This window comes from Mobula birostris, chromosome 5 (assembly GCF_030028105.1).
Source record: "Mobula birostris isolate sMobBir1 chromosome 5, sMobBir1.hap1, whole genome shotgun sequence".
Lineage (NCBI taxonomy): Eukaryota > Metazoa > Chordata > Chondrichthyes > Myliobatiformes > Myliobatidae > Mobula > Mobula birostris.
In genome coordinates, this window is record NC_092374.1 from 187,333,146 (window position 1) to 187,352,942 (window position 19,797).

General features: G+C 44.2%; 1 protein-coding gene across 2 annotated transcripts in view; it reads right to left on the minus strand.

Moving 5' to 3' along the window:
- LOC140198138 (uncharacterized) overlaps positions 1–19,797 on the minus strand; it is a 174,738-nt gene that overhangs the window by 89,682 nt on the left and 65,259 nt on the right. For both annotated transcript variants that reach the window (XM_072259098.1, XM_072259097.1), the window contains exons 8-9: positions 19,521–19,634; positions 4,314–4,415 (exon numbers count right to left, since the gene is read on the minus strand). In XM_072259098.1, the coding sequence (XP_072115199.1) occupies positions 4,314–4,415; positions 19,521–19,634 (216 nt within the window). The remainder of the gene's footprint in view (positions 1–4,313; positions 4,416–19,520; positions 19,635–19,797) is intronic.

The following is a 19,797-nucleotide window of genomic DNA, read 5'->3' on the forward strand; positions in this document are numbered from 1 at the left end:
CAAGCTGCAAGCCTGTGGTATTACTGGAAGATCCTAGAATGGATAAAGCAGTGGCTAATTGGCAGGAGACAAAGAGAGGGAATAAAGGGAGCCTTTGCTGGTTGGGCTGCGGTGCTAGTTGTGTTCCACAGGGGTCTGTGTTGGGACTGATTCTTTTTACATTGCAAGTCAAAAATGATGGAATTAATGGCTTTGTAGCAAAGTTTGTAGACAATACAAAGACAGGTGGAGGGGCAAGTAGTTATGAGGAAATAGAGAGGCTACAGAAGGACAGATTGGGATAATGGGCAAAGAAGTAGCAGATGGAACAGTGTCGGGAAGTGTATGGTCATGCTTTGTGGTTGAAGAGAGGAGAGAGAAATGGAGAGAAAATACAAACAAAACTGAGGTGCAAAGGGGCTTGGGAGTCCTCGTGCAGGATTCCCTAAGGGTTAATTTGCAGGTTGAGTCTGTGGTGAGGAAGGCTAATGTGATGTTAATACTCATTTCAAGAGAACTAGAATATAAAAGCAAGGATGTAATGTTGAGACTTTAGAAAGCACTGGTGAGGCCTCATTTGGAGTATTGTCAGCAGGTTTGGGCCCCTTTTCTTTGGAAGGATGAGCTGGAATTGGAGAGGGTTCAAAGGAAATTCACAAAAATTATTCCAGGATAGAATGGCTTGTCATAAGAAGAGGGTTTGACGGCTCTGGGCCTGTATTCACTAGAATTCAGAAGAATGAGTGGTAACCTCATCGAAACCAATCGAATGGTGAAAAGCCTTGATAGAGTGGATGTGGAGAGGATGTTTCCTATGGTGAGGAAGTCTAAGACAAGACAACACAGCTTCAGAATAGAGGGATGTCCTTTTAGAATGGAGATGAGAAGGAATTTTTTTAGACAAGGTGGTAAATCTGTGGAATTCTTTGCCAGAGGCAGTTGTCAAGGCCATGTCTTTATGTATTTTAAAGGCAGAGGTTGATAGATTCTTGGTCAGGACATGAAGGGATACAGGCAGAAGGCAGGGGATTGGGCCTGTGAGGAAAATTGGATCAGCCATGATGAAATGGTGCAGCAGACACGATGGGCCAAGTGGTCTAATTCTGCTCCTATATCTTATGGTCTTATCCAAAGATGGAGGTCTCTGAGAGTGAGAATTCAGAGTTCCTCTGCACTAAATACACCGTTATTCCTCATTTGTCAGCCCTCACAGGGTGATGGTGAGCCTCTCACTGAAACCCCTCCTATTCTCATGACGATGTTGGGTTGGGACTTGAGGATGTGATCCCAGTAACAATAAACTTCTGCCTCATACGTGAGCTGCCACTGTGATGTCATTGTGATGTCAATGTATATGAGTCATTATAATACCGTCATTAAATGATGGACATTGAGAGTCACAGAGATCACAGTGTTACTGGGCTACAATTACCAACCAGGCTGAGACTAACTTCCAAATGTCCCCGTGATCTCTCAACTATCACACACTGTCCTTTGCTCTGCTCCTCTCACCTTTCTCTGCACTGAAGTGATTTTCATATTTTAAATTTCCCAGTCTGATCGAAGCTCATTGATTACAATATTTACTCCCTTTCTCCACAGGTTCTGCCTGACCTGCTGAGCATTCACAGCTTATTCGGAGTTTACTGAAGACACCCAGAGCACTGGGACTGGAGTTGACAATTCACCCCCTCCAGCTCTTCAATGGGATCCTGTCCCAACTCTACATTCCAAACTTACTGGGGTTTTGTCACCCAGAAAAAGTGTAATTAATAGAACAGCTAGTCATCTTGTTTGCTGCCTGTAAAGTGTTGCTGTGTCTCACAAGTGCCATCTTTATTTATAGCATGGGCCCAGTAGCCACTGGGAGATAGAAGAACAGATACTTAGACAGATTATCAAAAGATGTAAAAGCAACAGGGCTGTCTGAGTGACTTCAACTTCCACAACACTGACTAAATTCCCTTCACACAAGAGTTTTAAATGGGGTTGTATTTCTTCAGTACATTCAGGAGGGTTTCTTGAAACAGCACGTGACTTGTCCCAGGAGAGGACGGACCATCCTGGAACTTGTTTTGGGAAATGAGTCCGTACAGCTGACCGACGTTTTCTAGGGGGCCATCTTGGCATACGTGATCACAACTACTTACATTGCAAGTTATAAATAATTATAAGTCTGGACCTTGTGGGAATATATGAACTTGCGTAAAGGCAAATCATGACATTATCAGGGAGGAGCTAGGGGAAGTTTATTGTGAACAGCTATTATTGAACAAGTCCACATCTGATGTGGGAGTTGTTTAAAGACCAGATGATCAGAGCTCAGAACTGGCATGTTCCAGTCGGGAGAAAGGACAAGGATGGCAGGGTAGTTGAACCTTGGATGATAGAGTGTTTTGAATTCAGTCAAAAAAAAAGCTAATTTAAGATTTCAGAAGTTCAAAGTGCAAAGTACATTTATTATTGAAGTATGCATACTATATACAACTTTGAGATCGTCGGACTGCCCAGTGTGGTACAATTACGGCCACAGAACAAGAAAACCCAGTGGAACCTATGGAAAACAAAAGAGCATCAAACACCTAATGTGCAGAATAAGCAACAAATTGCCAGTCTGGACGGGGCCAATTTAGGAAGCAAAGATCAGACAGCACCCTTGAAGATGGAGGTAGCAGGAGACAAGGTCGGCTAAAAGAGGCTATGAAATGTCATTGGCGAGTAGGAATAAAGAGAAACCTAACACATCTAATACATATGTTAAAAGCAAGAGGAAAACTAGAGAATGTGTTGAACCACTACAGATCAAAGGAACGTATTTGTGCTTGGAGTCAGAGGATGTGGGCGAGGTACAGAATGGGTACTTAGCATCATATTCACCAGGGAGAAGGACATGGAGCATAGTGAGAGCAGTTTGGGCATGCCAATGTACAAGGGCACTTTGAGATCAGGAAGGGGGGGGGCAATGGATCTTTTGAACAGCATCAAGGTGGATAAATCATCAGGGACTGATGAGATACTGTATATCCCAGATTACTGAAGGAGGTAAGAGAGGAGATGACTGGTGCCTTGGCAAGGATATTTTTGTTACCCTCACTAACAATAGATAATATTCTGGATCACTGGGAATTAGCTGATAATGTTCCTTTGTTCAAGAGGGAAATAGGAATAATCCCAGAAATGATCGGTTCGTGAGCCTTGCATCAATGGTAGGGAAGCTAGTGGAGAGGAGTCTCAGGCATGGGATTTGGGAAATCATGGTCTGATTAGCAACAGACAGCATGGCTTCATGCAGGGCAAGTCACGTATTCTAAACTCAGCTGAGTGTTTATTGCGGAGGTGACAATGGTGTTGATGAGGGTAGTGCAGTGAATGTTGTCTAAATGGATTTTACTGAGGCATCTGACAAGGCTCCTCATTGTCGGCTGATCCAGGAGGTTAAGATACATGGGATCCATGGTGATTTGGTGGTTTAGATTCAGAATCGGCTTGTCCAGGGAAGGCAGAGGGTCGTGGTGGAAGGACGTTATCCTGGCTGGAGATTCATGACCAGTGATCCGTGCTGTGTTTTTAAATACAGTTGAATGTGCTGCTGGGAGAATAATGAAGTATATACAATAGTAACATTTAAGAGGCTGTTAGACAGACACATGAGTATGTATGGACAGAGGGAAATGATAATGCACAAACAGAGAGAATTAGTTTAATTCAACATTCTGTTCAGTATGGACATTGTGGGCTGAAGGGCCTGTTCCTGAATTGTACTGTTCTATGATGTCTGCTTCCTTGTCCCAGGCTCAACCTGCAAAAAAGTTTCTGTCTAACCCGTCACGCAGCACTAATATCTTCAAAGCTCCAATCATATCTCTCCTTAGCTGTCTAATCTCCAAGGAACAAACCCGTTTTTATAACAGTTGCAGCCTCAACACAGATCCTTGTGGATACAATTGGTCACCTCCTGCCAATTGCAGCATCCACAAATTGTCCCCATAGCTTCCCTTCCTTGAGATACTATATCAGGGATCGATATGATATGATATAAAATGCCAGGGATTTTATTAAATGTTTTCTGGAAGTTCCATCACTCAGTGCGGTTTACCTCTGTGCCCTCCAGTGATTTATCTGACCTGTATGTGTTCAACTGACCTGTGCTGTGTTTCTGGTGGTTCTGAACTGTTGATGTTTGGCCATTACTGTCTGAACCCCCCGCCGGTTTCCCTGCACCCAGTTGTGGGGCTGAGGACTGCAGATGCTGGTGGTCCTGATCTTACAATGTTCCAATCACCCTGTAGAGCACTGAGTTCATCATTTTCAAACAAGTTTATTTGACCACATACCTGAAATCGTAGCACTGACGATCCAGGCAACGATGAAACAATCCCTGAGGATAATATTATAGACGGATTTCCACTTCAACCAAATTCTGAATGCGTGAGAACCTTTTCAAAAATAAAAAGAAATTTAAAACATTTGGTAACCAAACCACATAAATGATTTAACACTTGCATCAATGGACAAATGTCCCAGGTAACAGAGCCTGACTCAGGGTTGTTTCGATTGGTGATGACATTGCATGTCCTAAACATCAAGCAATCCAAACAACTCTGAAATGGATCAGATGTCAGAGCTTTGGATTGAAGGAGGTTCAGGAGTTCACTCACCACTGCAGCAAATGGGGAGCTCAGAGAGACACAAAACACAGTTTGTGGCTGCTACCAGGATGTGTTTTACATTTGATAACTTAGATAAACCCTCAGCCACTGACTGTGCATGTGGAGACAGATACACTGCAGCTTCCCTCTGGACATGTCCGGCAGATAAGGCAACAGCCCACTGTGGATATTTTCTGCTGTATTCCCTCATGATCTCAAGGGCTGAGACTGACATCAAGTTGCCAGTGTTAACAAAAACCAACTCCAGCTGTAACACTGAGGTTACACTGTTTGACTGTGAATCCTGTTCTGATGCAGAGGACTGGAACAGCTGCTCACAGCATCAGGCAGTGGCTTATTCCAACGTTGAAACTAAACAGCTCAAGGGTACAGGCTGAACTGTCCAAATGCTGGGATATTTAATATAGATAAGGGGAGAGGTTGTCCAGGACATCCAGTGGTGAGAAGTGCACAAGATCCAAGGACACCTCTCTTGTAGTGGTTTTTGTTCATTTCCAGTTGCTCTCAAGAAAGGGGGCGGTGTGGAGCTGGTTTCTCTATTTTGCACCCACCACCTAAATTCCCACCCTCTTCAGACCCCACATCACTGAAAAAGAATTTCTCTCAATTTCTTCACAAATGTACTTTCAAATTCCCAACCCTATCGTCCACATCTCAGGAGTTAGTGAGGTGTTGAATCAAACCTTCTTCATATCACCAAATCCCCTTTTCCCATTATAACTATAACTCATTCAGCTGAGACACTGCCCATTGGCACAACTTCCATCACTATACACTCAAGATTAACAGGTCTGAACACCCTATCTGATAAACTGGTTTAACTAATCATAAAAAGATTCAGCTCTTGACTACTGGACTGTTTAAAGATGAACTAGGCTCCAAAATTATCGCCCAGGTCATCACCTTGATGTTTTTCAACAATATGAACCGAACAGTGAATACTTGAGTAAAAGTAAAGCAAGCTGCATCAGGTCCTAACCAGAAATGTTGACAACCCCCTTAACCTCAAACAAGAGAAAATCTGCAGATGCTGGAAATCCAAGGAATACACACAAAATGCTGGAGGAACTCAGCAGGCCAGGCAGAAACAATTAGAGTCGAGGTTTCAGGCCGAAACCCTTCGGCAGGACCATTTTGAGTGTGCAACCCCTTTACCTTCACAGATGCTGCTGACCCACAGAGTTCCTCCAGCAACTTGTTTTCTGTTCCTGATCCCAGTGTCATCAGTCTTCTGTCTCCAATGAGACCTGTGGGTCTGACTATTCATCAGTCTCCTGTCTCCATGGAGACTTGTGGGTCTGACTATTCACCAGTCTCCTGTCTCCATGCACTCTTGTGGTTCATCAGCCTCTCTTCTTTCTCTTTGTCCTTGTTGTCCATCGTGGAATTTTATATCAGTCCAGATTTTATCCCACTACCTCCCCACATTAAACTTACTCATGAAGCATACCTTCCATTCATTACCAATTTCCCTTCCAGCGCTGAATGTTAGCAAATTTGACAGGACTGATCTTCCACCTATTAAACCTCCAACATTACCCCTCTCATAGACCCCACACCTAAATTCCAGATTCCCACTGTTATTGTAATTGGGTTTCTCCATCATCAGCCTACCTTTCCTAGTTACAAATCCTTGTTGGCATCTTCTAAATCAGTGGGAAATTTGATGTTTGAATGTCTGGGTTCCTGGTCCTGTTACAGTAGTGAAACAGTTTTGGTCACCCTCCTACGGGAGAGATGCCATCAGCTGGAAAGTGTGCACAGGAGACTTGTGTAAGGATGTTGCCAGGATCTATAGAGTCATAAAAAAGTCCAGCACAGAAACAGGCCCTTTGGCCCATCTAGTCTATGTCAAACCATTTAAGCTGCCTACTCCCATCGACCTGCACCTGGACCAAAGCCCTCATACCCCGACCATCCATGTACCAATCCATTGAATATTGAAATCGAGCTCGCATGTACCACTTGTGCTGGCACTTCATTGCAGACTCTCACAACCCTCTTAAAATTTCCTCTTAAACTTTCATCTTAAACTTTCCACCTTTCACCTTTCCAGTTTAAGATGGTGCTACCGGAGCATGAGACAGCTTACTGCTAGTTTGAAAGCAAAGGAATTCAATAAAACCATTATTAATAACACTTTACTTTAAATAAATTGTGGTAAACTACCACCGCAAGCAATGAAGAAGCGAGTGAAGGCAAAGCGAATTCACGGGATGTGCCCTGCTGGTGCGCTGCAAAATCAATGCAATTTCAACCACTGAGGTTTGGAGGTTCAAAAGTCCTTTTTTGTGGGTTAATTTGTTCTTTTACTTTCTTATGGACATGTGTTTTTTTATTCTCTGTACATCGGGTGTTAGACAGAAATTTTTCAGATATATGGGGTTAGTGTTTGTGTTTCTTTGTTTCATGGCTGCCTGTTAGGAAACAAATCTCCAGGTTGTATAATGTATACGTACTTTGATAGTAAAATGTACTTTGAACTTTGAATTGAAACACTGGCTCAGATAGTCTGGGGGTTTCTCTCTCTGTGATGCTAGGGCTGTGAGACTGTTCCCAGTTGCTGTCCTTCGTGTCTGTGAACTTTGCAGCTATTTACCCTATTAAAATGATGAAATGAATACTGAGGCTTTGGGTCTACTCTGGGCTGTTCCAGGGATTTGGATCTAAAGACTCAATTTGGTTCGGAATGCTGTTGTTGTTGCTCACTTCTCTTGTTTATATGATTTTTTTTGGTGTTTCTTTTTCTCTTTCTCTCTGGGCACTGGGGAGTTGGTCTCATTTTCTTCAACTGGGTTCTTTCAAGTACCTTGCTTTGTGACTGCCTGTAAGCAAACAAATCTCAACGTTGTATAATTGATACATTTTTTGATAATAAATGCACTTTGAAACTTGACCCATGACCTCTATTTGTTGATCCACCCAGCCACGGTGGAAAAAACCTGTTTGTATTTACCTTATCTATACCCTTCATAATTTTGTATACCTCTGTCAAATCTCCCCCCAGACTGAGACATTCCAAGGAATAAAGTCCTAACTTATTCAATCTTTCCTTATAACTCAGGTCCTCCAACATCCTTGCAAATTTTCTCTGCACTCTTTCAACCTTATTTACATCTTTCCTGTTGGTTGGTGACCAAAACTGCACACAGTACTCCAAATTGGGCCTCACCAATTTCGTATACAACTTCAACCTAACATCCCACTCCTGTACTCAGTATATTGATTTAGAATGACCAATGTGCCAAAAGGTTTCTTTATGACCCTCTCTTACTGTGAGACTTCTTTCAATGAATTTTGGACCTGTATTCCCAGATCCCTTTGTTTTACCACACTCCTCAGTGCCCTATCACTCTCTGTGTAAGACCTCCCCTGGTTGGTCCTCCCAAAGTGCATCACCCAGTACTTGTCTGCATTAGATTCCATCCGCCATTTTTCAGCCCATTTTTCCAGCTGGTCCAGATCCCCCTGCAAGCAATGATAGCCTTCCTCACTGTCCACGACACCCTCCCGCTCGGTGTCAGCCGCAAATTTACTGATCCAGTGAATCACATCATCAACCAGGTTGTTGACATAGGTGACAAACAACAACAGACCCAGCACCGATCCCTGTGGAAATAAATTTTCAGCACAGATTATAGTTCAAAAATAGTAGCAAAACCTCCAGCTCCTGGCATTAATGTAATGAAAAGTACTCTTTAAAAATTATTTACATCTTTCCTGTAGGTAGGTGACCAAAACTGCACACAGTACTCCAAATTAGACCTTACCAAAGTTTTAGACAACTTCAACCTAAGCATCTCCTGTACTCAATACATTGATTTATGAATGCCAATGTGCCAAAAGCTTTCTTTGTGACCCCATCTAATTTTGACACCTCTTTCAATTGTCAGAGCTGAGAAGGAGAGGATTTGCTGGCTTTTTCAGTTTTTTAAATGGCCAGCCAATCGGGAGCAGAGGAGCTGAAGACAGCCAGTAGGCTGGCGCACTATAAAAGAAGTTCCGTCTAGCGAAGCGGCCGTTGTCAGAGCTGAGAAGGAGAGGATTCATAGGCTTTTTCAGTTTGTTAAACAGCCAACCAGTTGGGAGTGGAGGAGCTGCAGACAGCCGGTCAGCTAAAGCACTATAAAAGAAGTTTCGTCTAGCAAAGCGGCCACCGTTGGAGAGGACTGAGTCAGAGTGGGATGGCTTTGGCTCAACAGGCTTCAGCGTAAACAGGCAGAGGCGAGAGTAGGTTCCAGTAAGTTGTTGTTTTCTTATTCTCATTAGATTTCTTTTTTAACTAGTAAGTTTAGAGAGAGTGCCAGGCAGGATGTTGGAATGCTCTTCTTGCAGGATGTGGGAAGTCAGGGAGACCTCTGGTTTCCCTGACAACGACACCTGCAAGAAGTGCATCCAGCTGCAACTCCTAACAAACGGCGTTAGGGAACTGGAGCAGGAGCTGGGTGACTTCCGGATCACTCGGGAGAATGAGGAGATTATAGATAGTAGCTACAGGGAGGTAGTTATGACAAAGGAGCAGAGCACAGGAAATTGGGTTACCATCAGGCGAGGAAGGGGAAAGGGCAGGCAGAGCAGGGTTCCCCTGTGGCCATTCACCTCAACAACAAGTATACAGATTTGGATACTGTTGGGGGGCATGACTGACCTGGGATAAGCTGCAGTAGCCGGATCTCTGGCACTGAGCCTGGCTCTGCAGTGCAGAAGGGAGGGTGGAAGAAGACGAGAGCGGTAGTGAGAGGGGACTCGATAGTTAGAGGTACAGATAGGAGGTTCTGTGGTGGTGACAGAGACTTCCGGATGGTTTGTTGTCTCCCGGGTCCCAGGGTCAAGGATGTCTCTGATCGCGTGCACAGCATTCTGAAGTGGGAGGGTGATCAGCCAGATGTCGTGGTGCACATTGGTACCAATGACATAGCAAGGAAGAGTGAGGAGGTCCTAGAGAGTGAGTATAGAGAGCTTGGTAAGAAGTTAAAAAGCAGGACCACAAGGGTGGTAATCTCAGGATTGCTAGCTATGCTACGTGCCAGTGAGGGTAAGAATAGGATGCTCTGGTGGATGAACACGTGGCTGAGGAACTGGTGTAGGGGGCAGGGTTTCAGATTTCAAGATCATTGGGACCTCTTCTGGGGCAGGTGGGACCTGTACAAGAGAGACGGGTTACACCTCAACTACAAGGGGACCAATATCTTTGCAGGGAGGTTTGTAAGTGCTGTTGGGGAGTCTTTAAACTAGATTTGCAGGGGGATGGGAATCAGAGTGCCAGAGCAGATAGTGGAGTGGGGGTGAAAATAAATAATGTTAAAAGTTCATTCCTCAGACCTTGAAGGAGACTAGTGTTGAAATTGCAGGGGCCCTGGCAGATGTATTTAAAATGTCAGTATCTATGGGTGAGGTGCCGGAGGATTGGAAGATAGCTCATGTTGTTCCGTTGTTTAAAAAAGGCTCTAAAATTAATCCAGGAAATTAGAGGTCAGTAAATTTGACATCGGTAGTAGGTAAATTATTGGAAGGAGTACTAAGAGATAGGGTCTGCAAGTATTTGAATAGACAGGGACTATTAGGAAGAGTCAGCATGGCTTTGTGCATGGTAGGTCATGTTTAACAAATCTATTAGAGTTTTTTGAGGAGGTTACCAGGAAAGTGGATGAAGGGAAGGCAGTGGATATTGTCTACATGGACTTTGGTAAGGCCTTTGAGAAGGTTCTGCATGGGAGGTTAGTTAGGAAGATTCAGTCGCTTGGTATACACGGAGAGGTAGTAAATTGGATTAGACATTGGCTTAATGGAAGAAGCCAGAGAGTGGTAGTGGAGGATTGCTTCTCTGAGTGGAGGCCCATAACTAGTAATCTGCCACAGGGATCAGTACTGGGTCCATTGTTATTTGTCATCTATATCAATGATATGGATGATAATGTGATAAATTGGATCAGCAAATTTGCTGATGATACAAAGATTGGAGGTGTAGTGGACAGTGAGGAAGGTTTTCAAAGCTTGCCGAGGGATTTGGACCAGCTGGAAAAATGGGCTGAAAAATGGCAGATGGAGTTTAATACAGACAAGTGTGAGATATTGCACTTTGGAAGGACAAACCAAGGTAGAACATACAGGGTAAATGGTAAGGCACTAAGGAGTGCAGTAGAACAGAGGGATAAGGGAATACAGATACAAAATTCCCTAAAAGCGGCGTCACAGGTAGGTAGGGTCATAAAGAGAGCTTTTGGTACATTGGCCTTTATAAGTCAAAGTATTGAGTATAAAAGTTGGAATGTTATGTTGAGGTTGTAAAAGGCATTAGTGAGGCCGAATTTGGAGTATTGTGTTCAGTTTTGGTCACCAAATTACAGAAAGGATATTAATTAGGTTGAAAGAGTGCAGAGAAAGTTTACAAGGATGTTGCTGGGACTTGAGAAACTCAGTTACAGAGAAAGGTTGAATACATTAGGACTTTATTCCCCGGAGCGTTGAAGAATGAGGGGATATTTGTTAGAGGTATATAAAATTATGATGGGTGTAGATAGAGTGAATGCAAGCAGGCTTTTTCCACTGAGGCTGGGGGAGGAAAAAACCAGAGGACATGGGTTAAGGGTGAAGGGGGAAAAGTTTAAAGGGAACATTAGTGGGGGCTTCTTCACACAGAGAGTGGTGGGAGATTGGAATGAGCAGTCAGATAAAGTGGTAAATGTGGGCTCACTATTAACACTCAAGAAAAACTTGGATAGGTACATGGATGAGAGGTGTATGGAGGGATATGGTCCAGGTGCAGGTCAGTGGGACTAGGCAGAAAAATAGTTCAGCACAGCTAAGAAGGGCCAAAAGGCCTGTTTCTGTGCTGTAATGTTCTATGGTTCTATGGAATTTATGGACCTGTATTCCCAGATCCCTTTGTTCTACCATACTCCTTAGTGTCCTACCATGCACCCGTAACCCTGGTGTCATCTGCATATTTGCTGATACAATTAACCACATAATCATCCTGATCAGTGATATTGATGACAAACAATGGACACAGTGTTGAACGTGTGCCACTCCATTAGTCACAGGCCTCCAGTCAGAGAGGAAACCACTGTCTGGCTTCTCCCACAAAGCCAACGTCTAATCAAACTTCTGAAATGCCCGCTTCACTGCTGCTGCTACTGTGTGGTAACCAGAATTTCCGGAGCAGGCCCCGAAATCCTCGGCTTTGTGTGTTTCAGCGGCCAGGGCTGGGTCAAAGGCGCTCTGCAGATGATGGCGCTCGGGAGGCTGTATCGGAGGGGCTGGTCGGAAACTCAAAGTTTTCGGACGGATGGACTCAGTGTCGGCTGTGGTCAGCTGCTTCCAATGCATCAGCATGTTGACGGTGCCTGGAGGTTTATGGCAGCGAGTTTCTCCCTTTTGCCACCTGCTATCGGGGACTTGGGAGTCAATCGACTCAGGGACTTTTGAGACTTTATTTACGTGCCCAAGGTTTGTTCTTCTTCAAATTATGGTATTGCTTTGCACTGCTGTAACTATATGTTATAATTATGTGGTTCTGTCGGTGTTAGTCTTTGGTTTGTCCTGTTTTCTGTGATATCACTCCGGAGAAACATTGTATCATTTATTAATGCATGCATGCACTTTTAAATGACAATAAACAGTGGACTGAGTGTTCTCATAATCTAATTTACTATCGCATCCTGAAAGCCAAGTGACTGAAACTTTCTGAACAACCTGCCATGTGGGACCATGTCAAATGTCTTGCTAAAGTCCATGTAGACAACATCCACTGCCTTGCCTTCATGAGCTTTCCTGGTAACTTCAGAAACTCTAAAATATTGGTTAAACACGAACTACAGTAAAGATGGCGGCGCGACACAGCTTGCAGCGGCCACTCCGGTGAATGATATCTGTTATCTGTCAAGTAGGGTGCCGTGCACAATCCTGATTTGATGGAGACAGACGTGAGAGCACGGAGGAATCTCTGGTGAAACTTCTGAAATGCCTGTTTCGCTGCTACTGTGTGATCCAGAATCTCTGGAGGTAAAGGCCCCAAGTCCTCGGATTTGCGTGTTGCTCGGCGACCGGGGCGGAGTCGAAGTGCTCAGCAGAGATGGTGCTCGGTGTCGGAGGCTCACAGAGTCAGCTGCGGTTGGGTGCTTTCAATGCATCAGCAAGTTTGCGGCGCTTCCGTCTGCGTGAGATGATGGGGCTATCGGGATTTGAGACTTTTCTTTTACCGTGCCCATGGTCTGCTCTTTATCAAATTACAGTATTGCTTTGCACTGTTGTAACTATGTTATAATTATGTGATTTTGTCAGTTTTAGTCTTGGTTTGTCCTGTGTTTCTGTGATATCTTTCTGGAAGAACATTGTATCATCTTTTAATGCATTCATTTCTAAATGACAATAAACGAGGACTAAGTGTCCTCATAATCTGACCTAATCTAATCTATTGACTGTCACACCTTGCACAGTAATAAGACAGACGGTGTCGTACCTGTATATTGTGTTTGAGGCAGGAACATTAACAACACTTAAAAGGTCTCGGACCGGTCAGGTGTGGGGCCTTTAAGGCTCATTGCCATGTCCGAAAGTGAGGCAGGAGAGGGGATCCAAGCCAGGCTGAGACACAGGGGGACGAGGCCTCCTCAACCTAGCATCCTGTCGGTAAATGTGCCGTCGCTGGAGAACAAAATCGCGGATCTGAGGGCAAGACTGCTGCATCAGAGGCAGCTGAGACTCTACTCAATTGTATGCTTTATCGAAACGTGGCTTTCTCCGGACACGCCGGATGCAGCAGACAGACCAGAGGGATTCACGATTCACAGAATGGACCGAACTGCTGACTCAGGGAAGGCAAAAGCAGAAGGTGTGTGTTTTATGGTTAACTCATTGGTGCTCTGACATGAGTGGTTTGAGTGGTAGGTGATCTGGGAAGGGTCCAATGTAGCTGGAAGGTGGGATTTCATACGATCCGTTACCAGCTGCCCAAAGCACTTCATGATTATTGAGGTCAATGCCACTGATCCGTAATCAATTCAGCCAATTATTGTCTCTCTCGTACACCAAAATGATGGTGGCGGCCTGGAAACCTACAGGGACAGTGAACTGTTTCAGAGAGATGTTAAAGATGTCTGTTAAGACCTGTGTTAGCTGGGTTGGAGAATCCCTCTACACCCCACCAGTCTGCGGTCTGGCCCTGCACCTTTGGTCAGATTACAGGTTGATGAGCATCTGCAACCAGTTTGAGTTGGCATCGGGGACCAGTGTCAACCACAGGAAGAGTGATACCACACTCTTCAACATGGTTGTTGTTCTGGGTGTAGGTCTGTGACGAGTGGTGTTTTGTAGGTATCTGTGCTGGGGCCTCTGCTCTTGGTAATGCGGAAATGACTTGGATGGAAATTTAGATGGTAACTTTACTGATGATAAAAAATATTGGCGGAGTTGCAGACATTGTACAGATATTGTGTGCTGTTTTGTTTGCCCAGTTGTAGGAAGGATGTGGAAACTTTGGAGAGGGTGCAGTAAAGTTTTACCAGGATGCTGCCTGGATTAGAGGGTATGAACTACAAAGAGAGTTTGGGCAAACTTGGATTATTTTATCTGGAGTGTCAAAGTCTGAGGGGGGATACCCGACAGAAGTTTATAAAATTATGAGAAGAGTAGATAGGGTAGACAGTCAGTCTTTTTTCCAGGGTGGACATGTCAAAAACTAGAGGCTGTAGCTTGAAGGTCAATGGGTAAAAGTTTAGAGGAGATTTGCAGGGCAAATTATTTTACAGAGTGCCAAGTGTCTGGGCTGCCAGGGGTGGGGGAGACATTTAAAAGACATTCAGACAGGCAGAAGAATCTGCAGGCAATGGAGGGATATGGATAATGTTCAGGCAGAAGGGATTAGTTTGATTTGATATCATGTTCAGCACAGACACTCTGCCTCAGAGTCAGTTCCTGTGCGGTACTGTTCTACGTGAAAATCCTGTGGGTCTTGACAGAGTGACAATTGTTCAAAGTTCAAAGTCAATTTTATTATCAAAGTACATAAATATCACCATATACAACCCTGAGATTCATTGTCTTGTGTGCTTGCCCTGCAATTCTCCAGAATAGTAACTATAACAGGATCAATGAAAGATCAACCACAGTGCAGAAGACAACAACTGTGCAAATGCAAATAAATAACAAGTACATGAGATAATGAGACAGAGTTATTGAAGTGAGATCATTGGTTGTGGGAATATTTCAAGATGGGACAAGTGAAGTTGAGTGTAGTTATCCTCTGTTGTTCAAGAGCCTGATGGTTGAGGGGTAGTAACTGTTCTTGAACCTGGTGGTGCGAGTCCTGAGGCTCTTGTACCTTCTACCTGATGGCCACAGTGAGAAGGGAGCATGACCTGGTTGGTAGGAATCCCTGATGATGGATGCTGCTTTCCTACGACAGTGTTTCATGTAGATGTGCTCAATGGTTCAGAGGGATTTACCCGTGATGTACTGGGATGAATCCGTTACTTTGTGTTGGGTTTTCCATTCAAAGTCATTAGTATTTCCATACCAAGCTATGATGCAGCCAATCAATATACTCTGCACGACACATCTGTAGAAGTGTCGAAGTTAGAAATAGAAGTTTGTCAAACTTCTAGATGTCATGCTGAATCTCTGCCAACTGCTAAGGAAATGGTACAGGCGCTGCCAGGCTTTCTCCAGAATTGCATTTACATGCTGGACCCAGGACAGATCCTCTGAAATAGTAGCACCCAGGAATTTAAAACTGCTGACCCTCTCCGCCTCTGATCCTCTGGTGAGGACTGGCTCATGGACCTCTGGATTCCCTCTCCTGAAGTCTGTCATCAATTCCTTGGTCTTTCTGACATTGAGTGAGAGGTTGTTGTCATGACACCGCTCAGCCAGATTTTCAGTCTCCCTCCTGTATGCTGATTCAGCAACACTTTGATTTGGCCTGTGACAGTGGTGTTGTCAGCAAACCTGAATGTGGCATTGGAACTGTGCTTAGCCACACAGTCATCAGTGTAAAGCAGGTAGAGCAGGGTCTAAGCTCACAGCCCTGTGGTACACCTGTGTTGATGGAGATCGTGGAGGAGATGTTGTTGCCAATCAGAACTGACTGAGGTTTACAAGTGAGGAAATTCAGGATCCTATTGAACAGGGAGGTATTGAGGCCAAGGTCCTGTAGATGATTAGATTTGAGGGGACGATGGTATTGAATGCTGAGCTGCAGATAATAATGAACATCCTGATGTCTGCATCTTTGCTGTCCAGATGTTCCAGGATTAAGTGAAGCGTCAATGAGATGGCATCTGCTGTAGACCTGTTGCTCCGGAAGGCAAATTGGAGTGGATCCAAGTCACCTCTCAGGCAGGAGCTGATATGTTTCATCACCAACCTCTCAAAACACGCCATCACTGTCGATGTACCTCAGTGCAACTGGGTGATAGACATTGAAGCAGATTACCACGGTCTTCTTGAGCATCAATATAAATGAAGCCTGCTTGATGCAGGTGGTACCACACACTGCTGAAGCAAGACGTTAAAGATCTCAGAGAACACACCAGCCAGTTGATCAGCATCTTAGTACGTGGCCAGTTACCCAGTCCGGTCCAGATGCTCTCCTAGGATTCACCCTCCTGAAGACAACCCGCACTTCAGATCATCGGATCATCAGGGGATGTGGGAGATTGTGAATGTTCCTCCATGTTCTGATGGTCAACATGAGCAGAGAAAACACTGAGCTCATCTGGAAGTGAAGCTCTGCTGTCTCCCATGTCGCTTGATTTAACTTTATGAGAGCTGATAGCATTCAAACCCTGCCACAGCTCTCGAGGATCCCATCGCTGCTTCAAGTTTGGTTTGTCGATGGGACCCTCGACAGTGTCTTCAGATCTTCTACCTCCTCCTCGATCTTAACAATAAGAAGAGGGTATATCCTGGGTGATGGGGGGCCTTAATGGACGATGCCGTCTTTCTGTGGCATCCTTTAAAAAATTTCCTGGGTGCTGGGGAGGCTGGTGCCCACGATGGAGCAGACTGAGTTCACAACTTTCTGCAGCTTATTCCGATCCTGTACAGTGACCCTTCACACCAGACGGTGAAGCAACCAGTTAGAAAGCTCTTCACAGTGCATCTGTAGAAAGTTGTGAGTGTCTTTGGTAACATATCAGTTCTCCTCAAATTCCTCAGGAAATATAGCTGCTGTCGTGCCGTCTTTGTAATTGGATCAAGCTATTGGGCCAGGACACGTCCTCAGAGATGTTGACACCCAGCAACTTGAAACTGCTCATCCTCAGCAAGCTGTTTATTGTCTACCTGTGCTGCACACTACATGCACTCTGAATTATGTTTTATTAATGTATTTGTGGTAATATTTTGTTTTCTGTGTTGTGAGTGATATGTGTTTTGTGGGTGCACCGTGGTCTGGAGGAATATTTGTTTCATTTGTTTGGTTGTATGATGTACAGTCAGATGATAATAAACATGAATGTGTGTCCTATTTAACGGAAGATAATTTTATCTCTTGTATAGTCAGTTCACTCTACAATACATGTGACATTCTGTTACCTTTTCTGATTACTTGCTGAAGCTGAAATTGAGCCAGTTACTAATGATACCCAGTGAACCCAGCTCCCTCTGCATCTGCAGCCTCTCCCCATTTCAATAATACACTCCTTCGTTTTCCCTGACAATGTGAACAATTCCACATCCTGCCACCTTGCACTCAATTTGTCAGATGATTTGCCTGTTCTCATCACTTTGGACCCTCCATATGTCCTTATCACAATTTACTTTCCACTTAAAGGCCAATTTATACTTGTGTGTCAAATCGACGCCGTAGGTATGGCGTAGCCACATACAATACACTGTACCCTGCACCGTACCCTATGCTGTAGACTGACGCGCACCTCCCCAAAAATGTAACTACGCGTCGCGGTGACGCAGACCGGAACAACTGTGATTGGTTTGCTTGGTAGCATCGCATTTCCTCCTACCCTGCAATAGCTTCCCATTGGGCGACTGAAGGGCAGGGAAGGAACTCTGGCTGCAATGCTTTCCATAAGGCTTCACAGACCTCTGAAATTACGGAGGACCCTGTGCTTGACGCCAGTTTGTTGCTAGCTGCTACAGCCTGTTGACTCCCACCTGAAGCTAAAACTCGAATGGTGATTGCCAGTCTCTGAGTATACTGTGCGTACACTGATGCAAAATAATGCGAGACAATGAACCAAATCGTCAAATCTACCTGCCGTCATCCGAAAATATTGAAATACATTCCCTCGTCCACGTCTCTCACTGGCCGGAAAAGCACAGAAAATTCACCCTCCTTCAGTTTCAGTTGCCGTTGTTTGAAGTTTGAGTTTCTTCGTGTTGAGTTTCAACATGAAGAAACTCAACGCAGTGGCACAGAAACCCGACTGCCAACTAGCGTTTTGGCGGTGAATTGCAGAGCGATGCAGACACACCAACGCACAAGTATAAATACTCACAACGGCGTAGGCTACAGCTTTGGCTACTACGCAGAAGTATAAATCTGCATTTGCGCTGGTGTCAAATTTAACCACCATATCATTGGTATCTTCACCTCCCATAGCAAGAACATTACAAAAAATTATGAAAATCTCTGTTCCCAGAACCAAACACAGAGGCATCCACTTTTACATCCAGACAGACAGAAAAGATCCATTTATGCCTACTGTCTTCTTCCTCTTTTACATTCTCCACAATAACCTTTGATATGACACCATAGTAAATGCTCACTGGAAATCTAAACACACCAGATCCACCTTTACCCACAGCACGTTATCACTGTAAAAAGAGGCCAATAAATAGATCAAACATGATATCCCTCTCACAAAACCATGTTGATGTTGACTGATTCAGGGATATTTGTTTTAGGTGTCCTGTTATATTATGCCTAATGATTAAAATCTCATCTGTGCTCTCAGAACCTGCTAACTCTTTATACTTCACATTCCCTGACCCAGTTCTACAACAGATGCATTTGAAATTTCTTCACTTCTCTAACTCTTCTCCTGTGAACTCCTGATCTTCATCACTCCACTACTGGTGTGTTTGCTTTGATTTAGCGCAAAGACCAAACTCTGAGTTTCCCTGTCTGAAACTCTGCACTTGTGCTCCTCCTTTCAAACCGAACTCTATGTTCAGTCCAGGGTCACCTGCATCATTATTGTTCCCTGCAACTTGCTGACATATTATTTTGCAATTTGCCTCTGAAGCTTCACAGTACTTTTCATTATATTAATGCCAGGAGCTGGAGGTTTTGCTACTACTCTTGAACTATAATCTGTGTTGAAAGTTTATTTCTGAAGTGGACTTGGCCAGGAAGTTCCTGAATGAGGACATGAGGAAGGAATAACAATATTTTGATGTTTTATAAGCTGGAAATGAACTTGGGGGTAAAAGCCACAGAGCTGAAAGCTGCTGTTGAATGAAAATGTTGTTGTAGGTATCCAAGACAGACACAAGGGAGACGAGTCCTACCCCTTCCCAACCTTGTCACTATCAGGATCATGGGGGAAACTTTCCCTCGGTCCTCAGCTCCAAACTGATTTTGTGTTACATTGAAGTTGAACACAATGTGAAACACAAATGGATTGAGTCAGCCCCTCTCAGGGTCCCTTCTATTAAAGACCCTCCGGAGTCAGTTCAGAGACAATTCCCAAATATCTCCAGGCATTCTGTGTCACTGTGAAACATCAGCTCATAACTGGAATGAACAGGACAACTTCACCCAAATGTACAGGACTGGAAGAGCTGGGACAGGGTGTTGGTAATTCAGACGAGATTCAATTTGATATCTTTTTCTTTTTGAAAATATGTCACATTTCACTTAATTTCAAATTTATATCCAAGTGTGTATTAAACAATGACAGATACCTTCCAGTATTTCACAAATCCCGGTCACACGTGGAAGTAAATAGATATATATTGAAGAAAGCCGCAGTCCTATGATCATCACAGCAACCACTACAAAGTCCAGCGGTGAAATGCCTGCAATTAAAAATAAATCAAATAAGCAAACATGCAACAAAACTCCAGAGAAATGTCAATGAAAACTTCCAGTGGTTGCTACAACCAAACTCTTACACTGATGTCCCAGTGAAGGGAACATGCCAATTCCCACCCAGTGTGCCAACCTGTGACCCAGACCTGC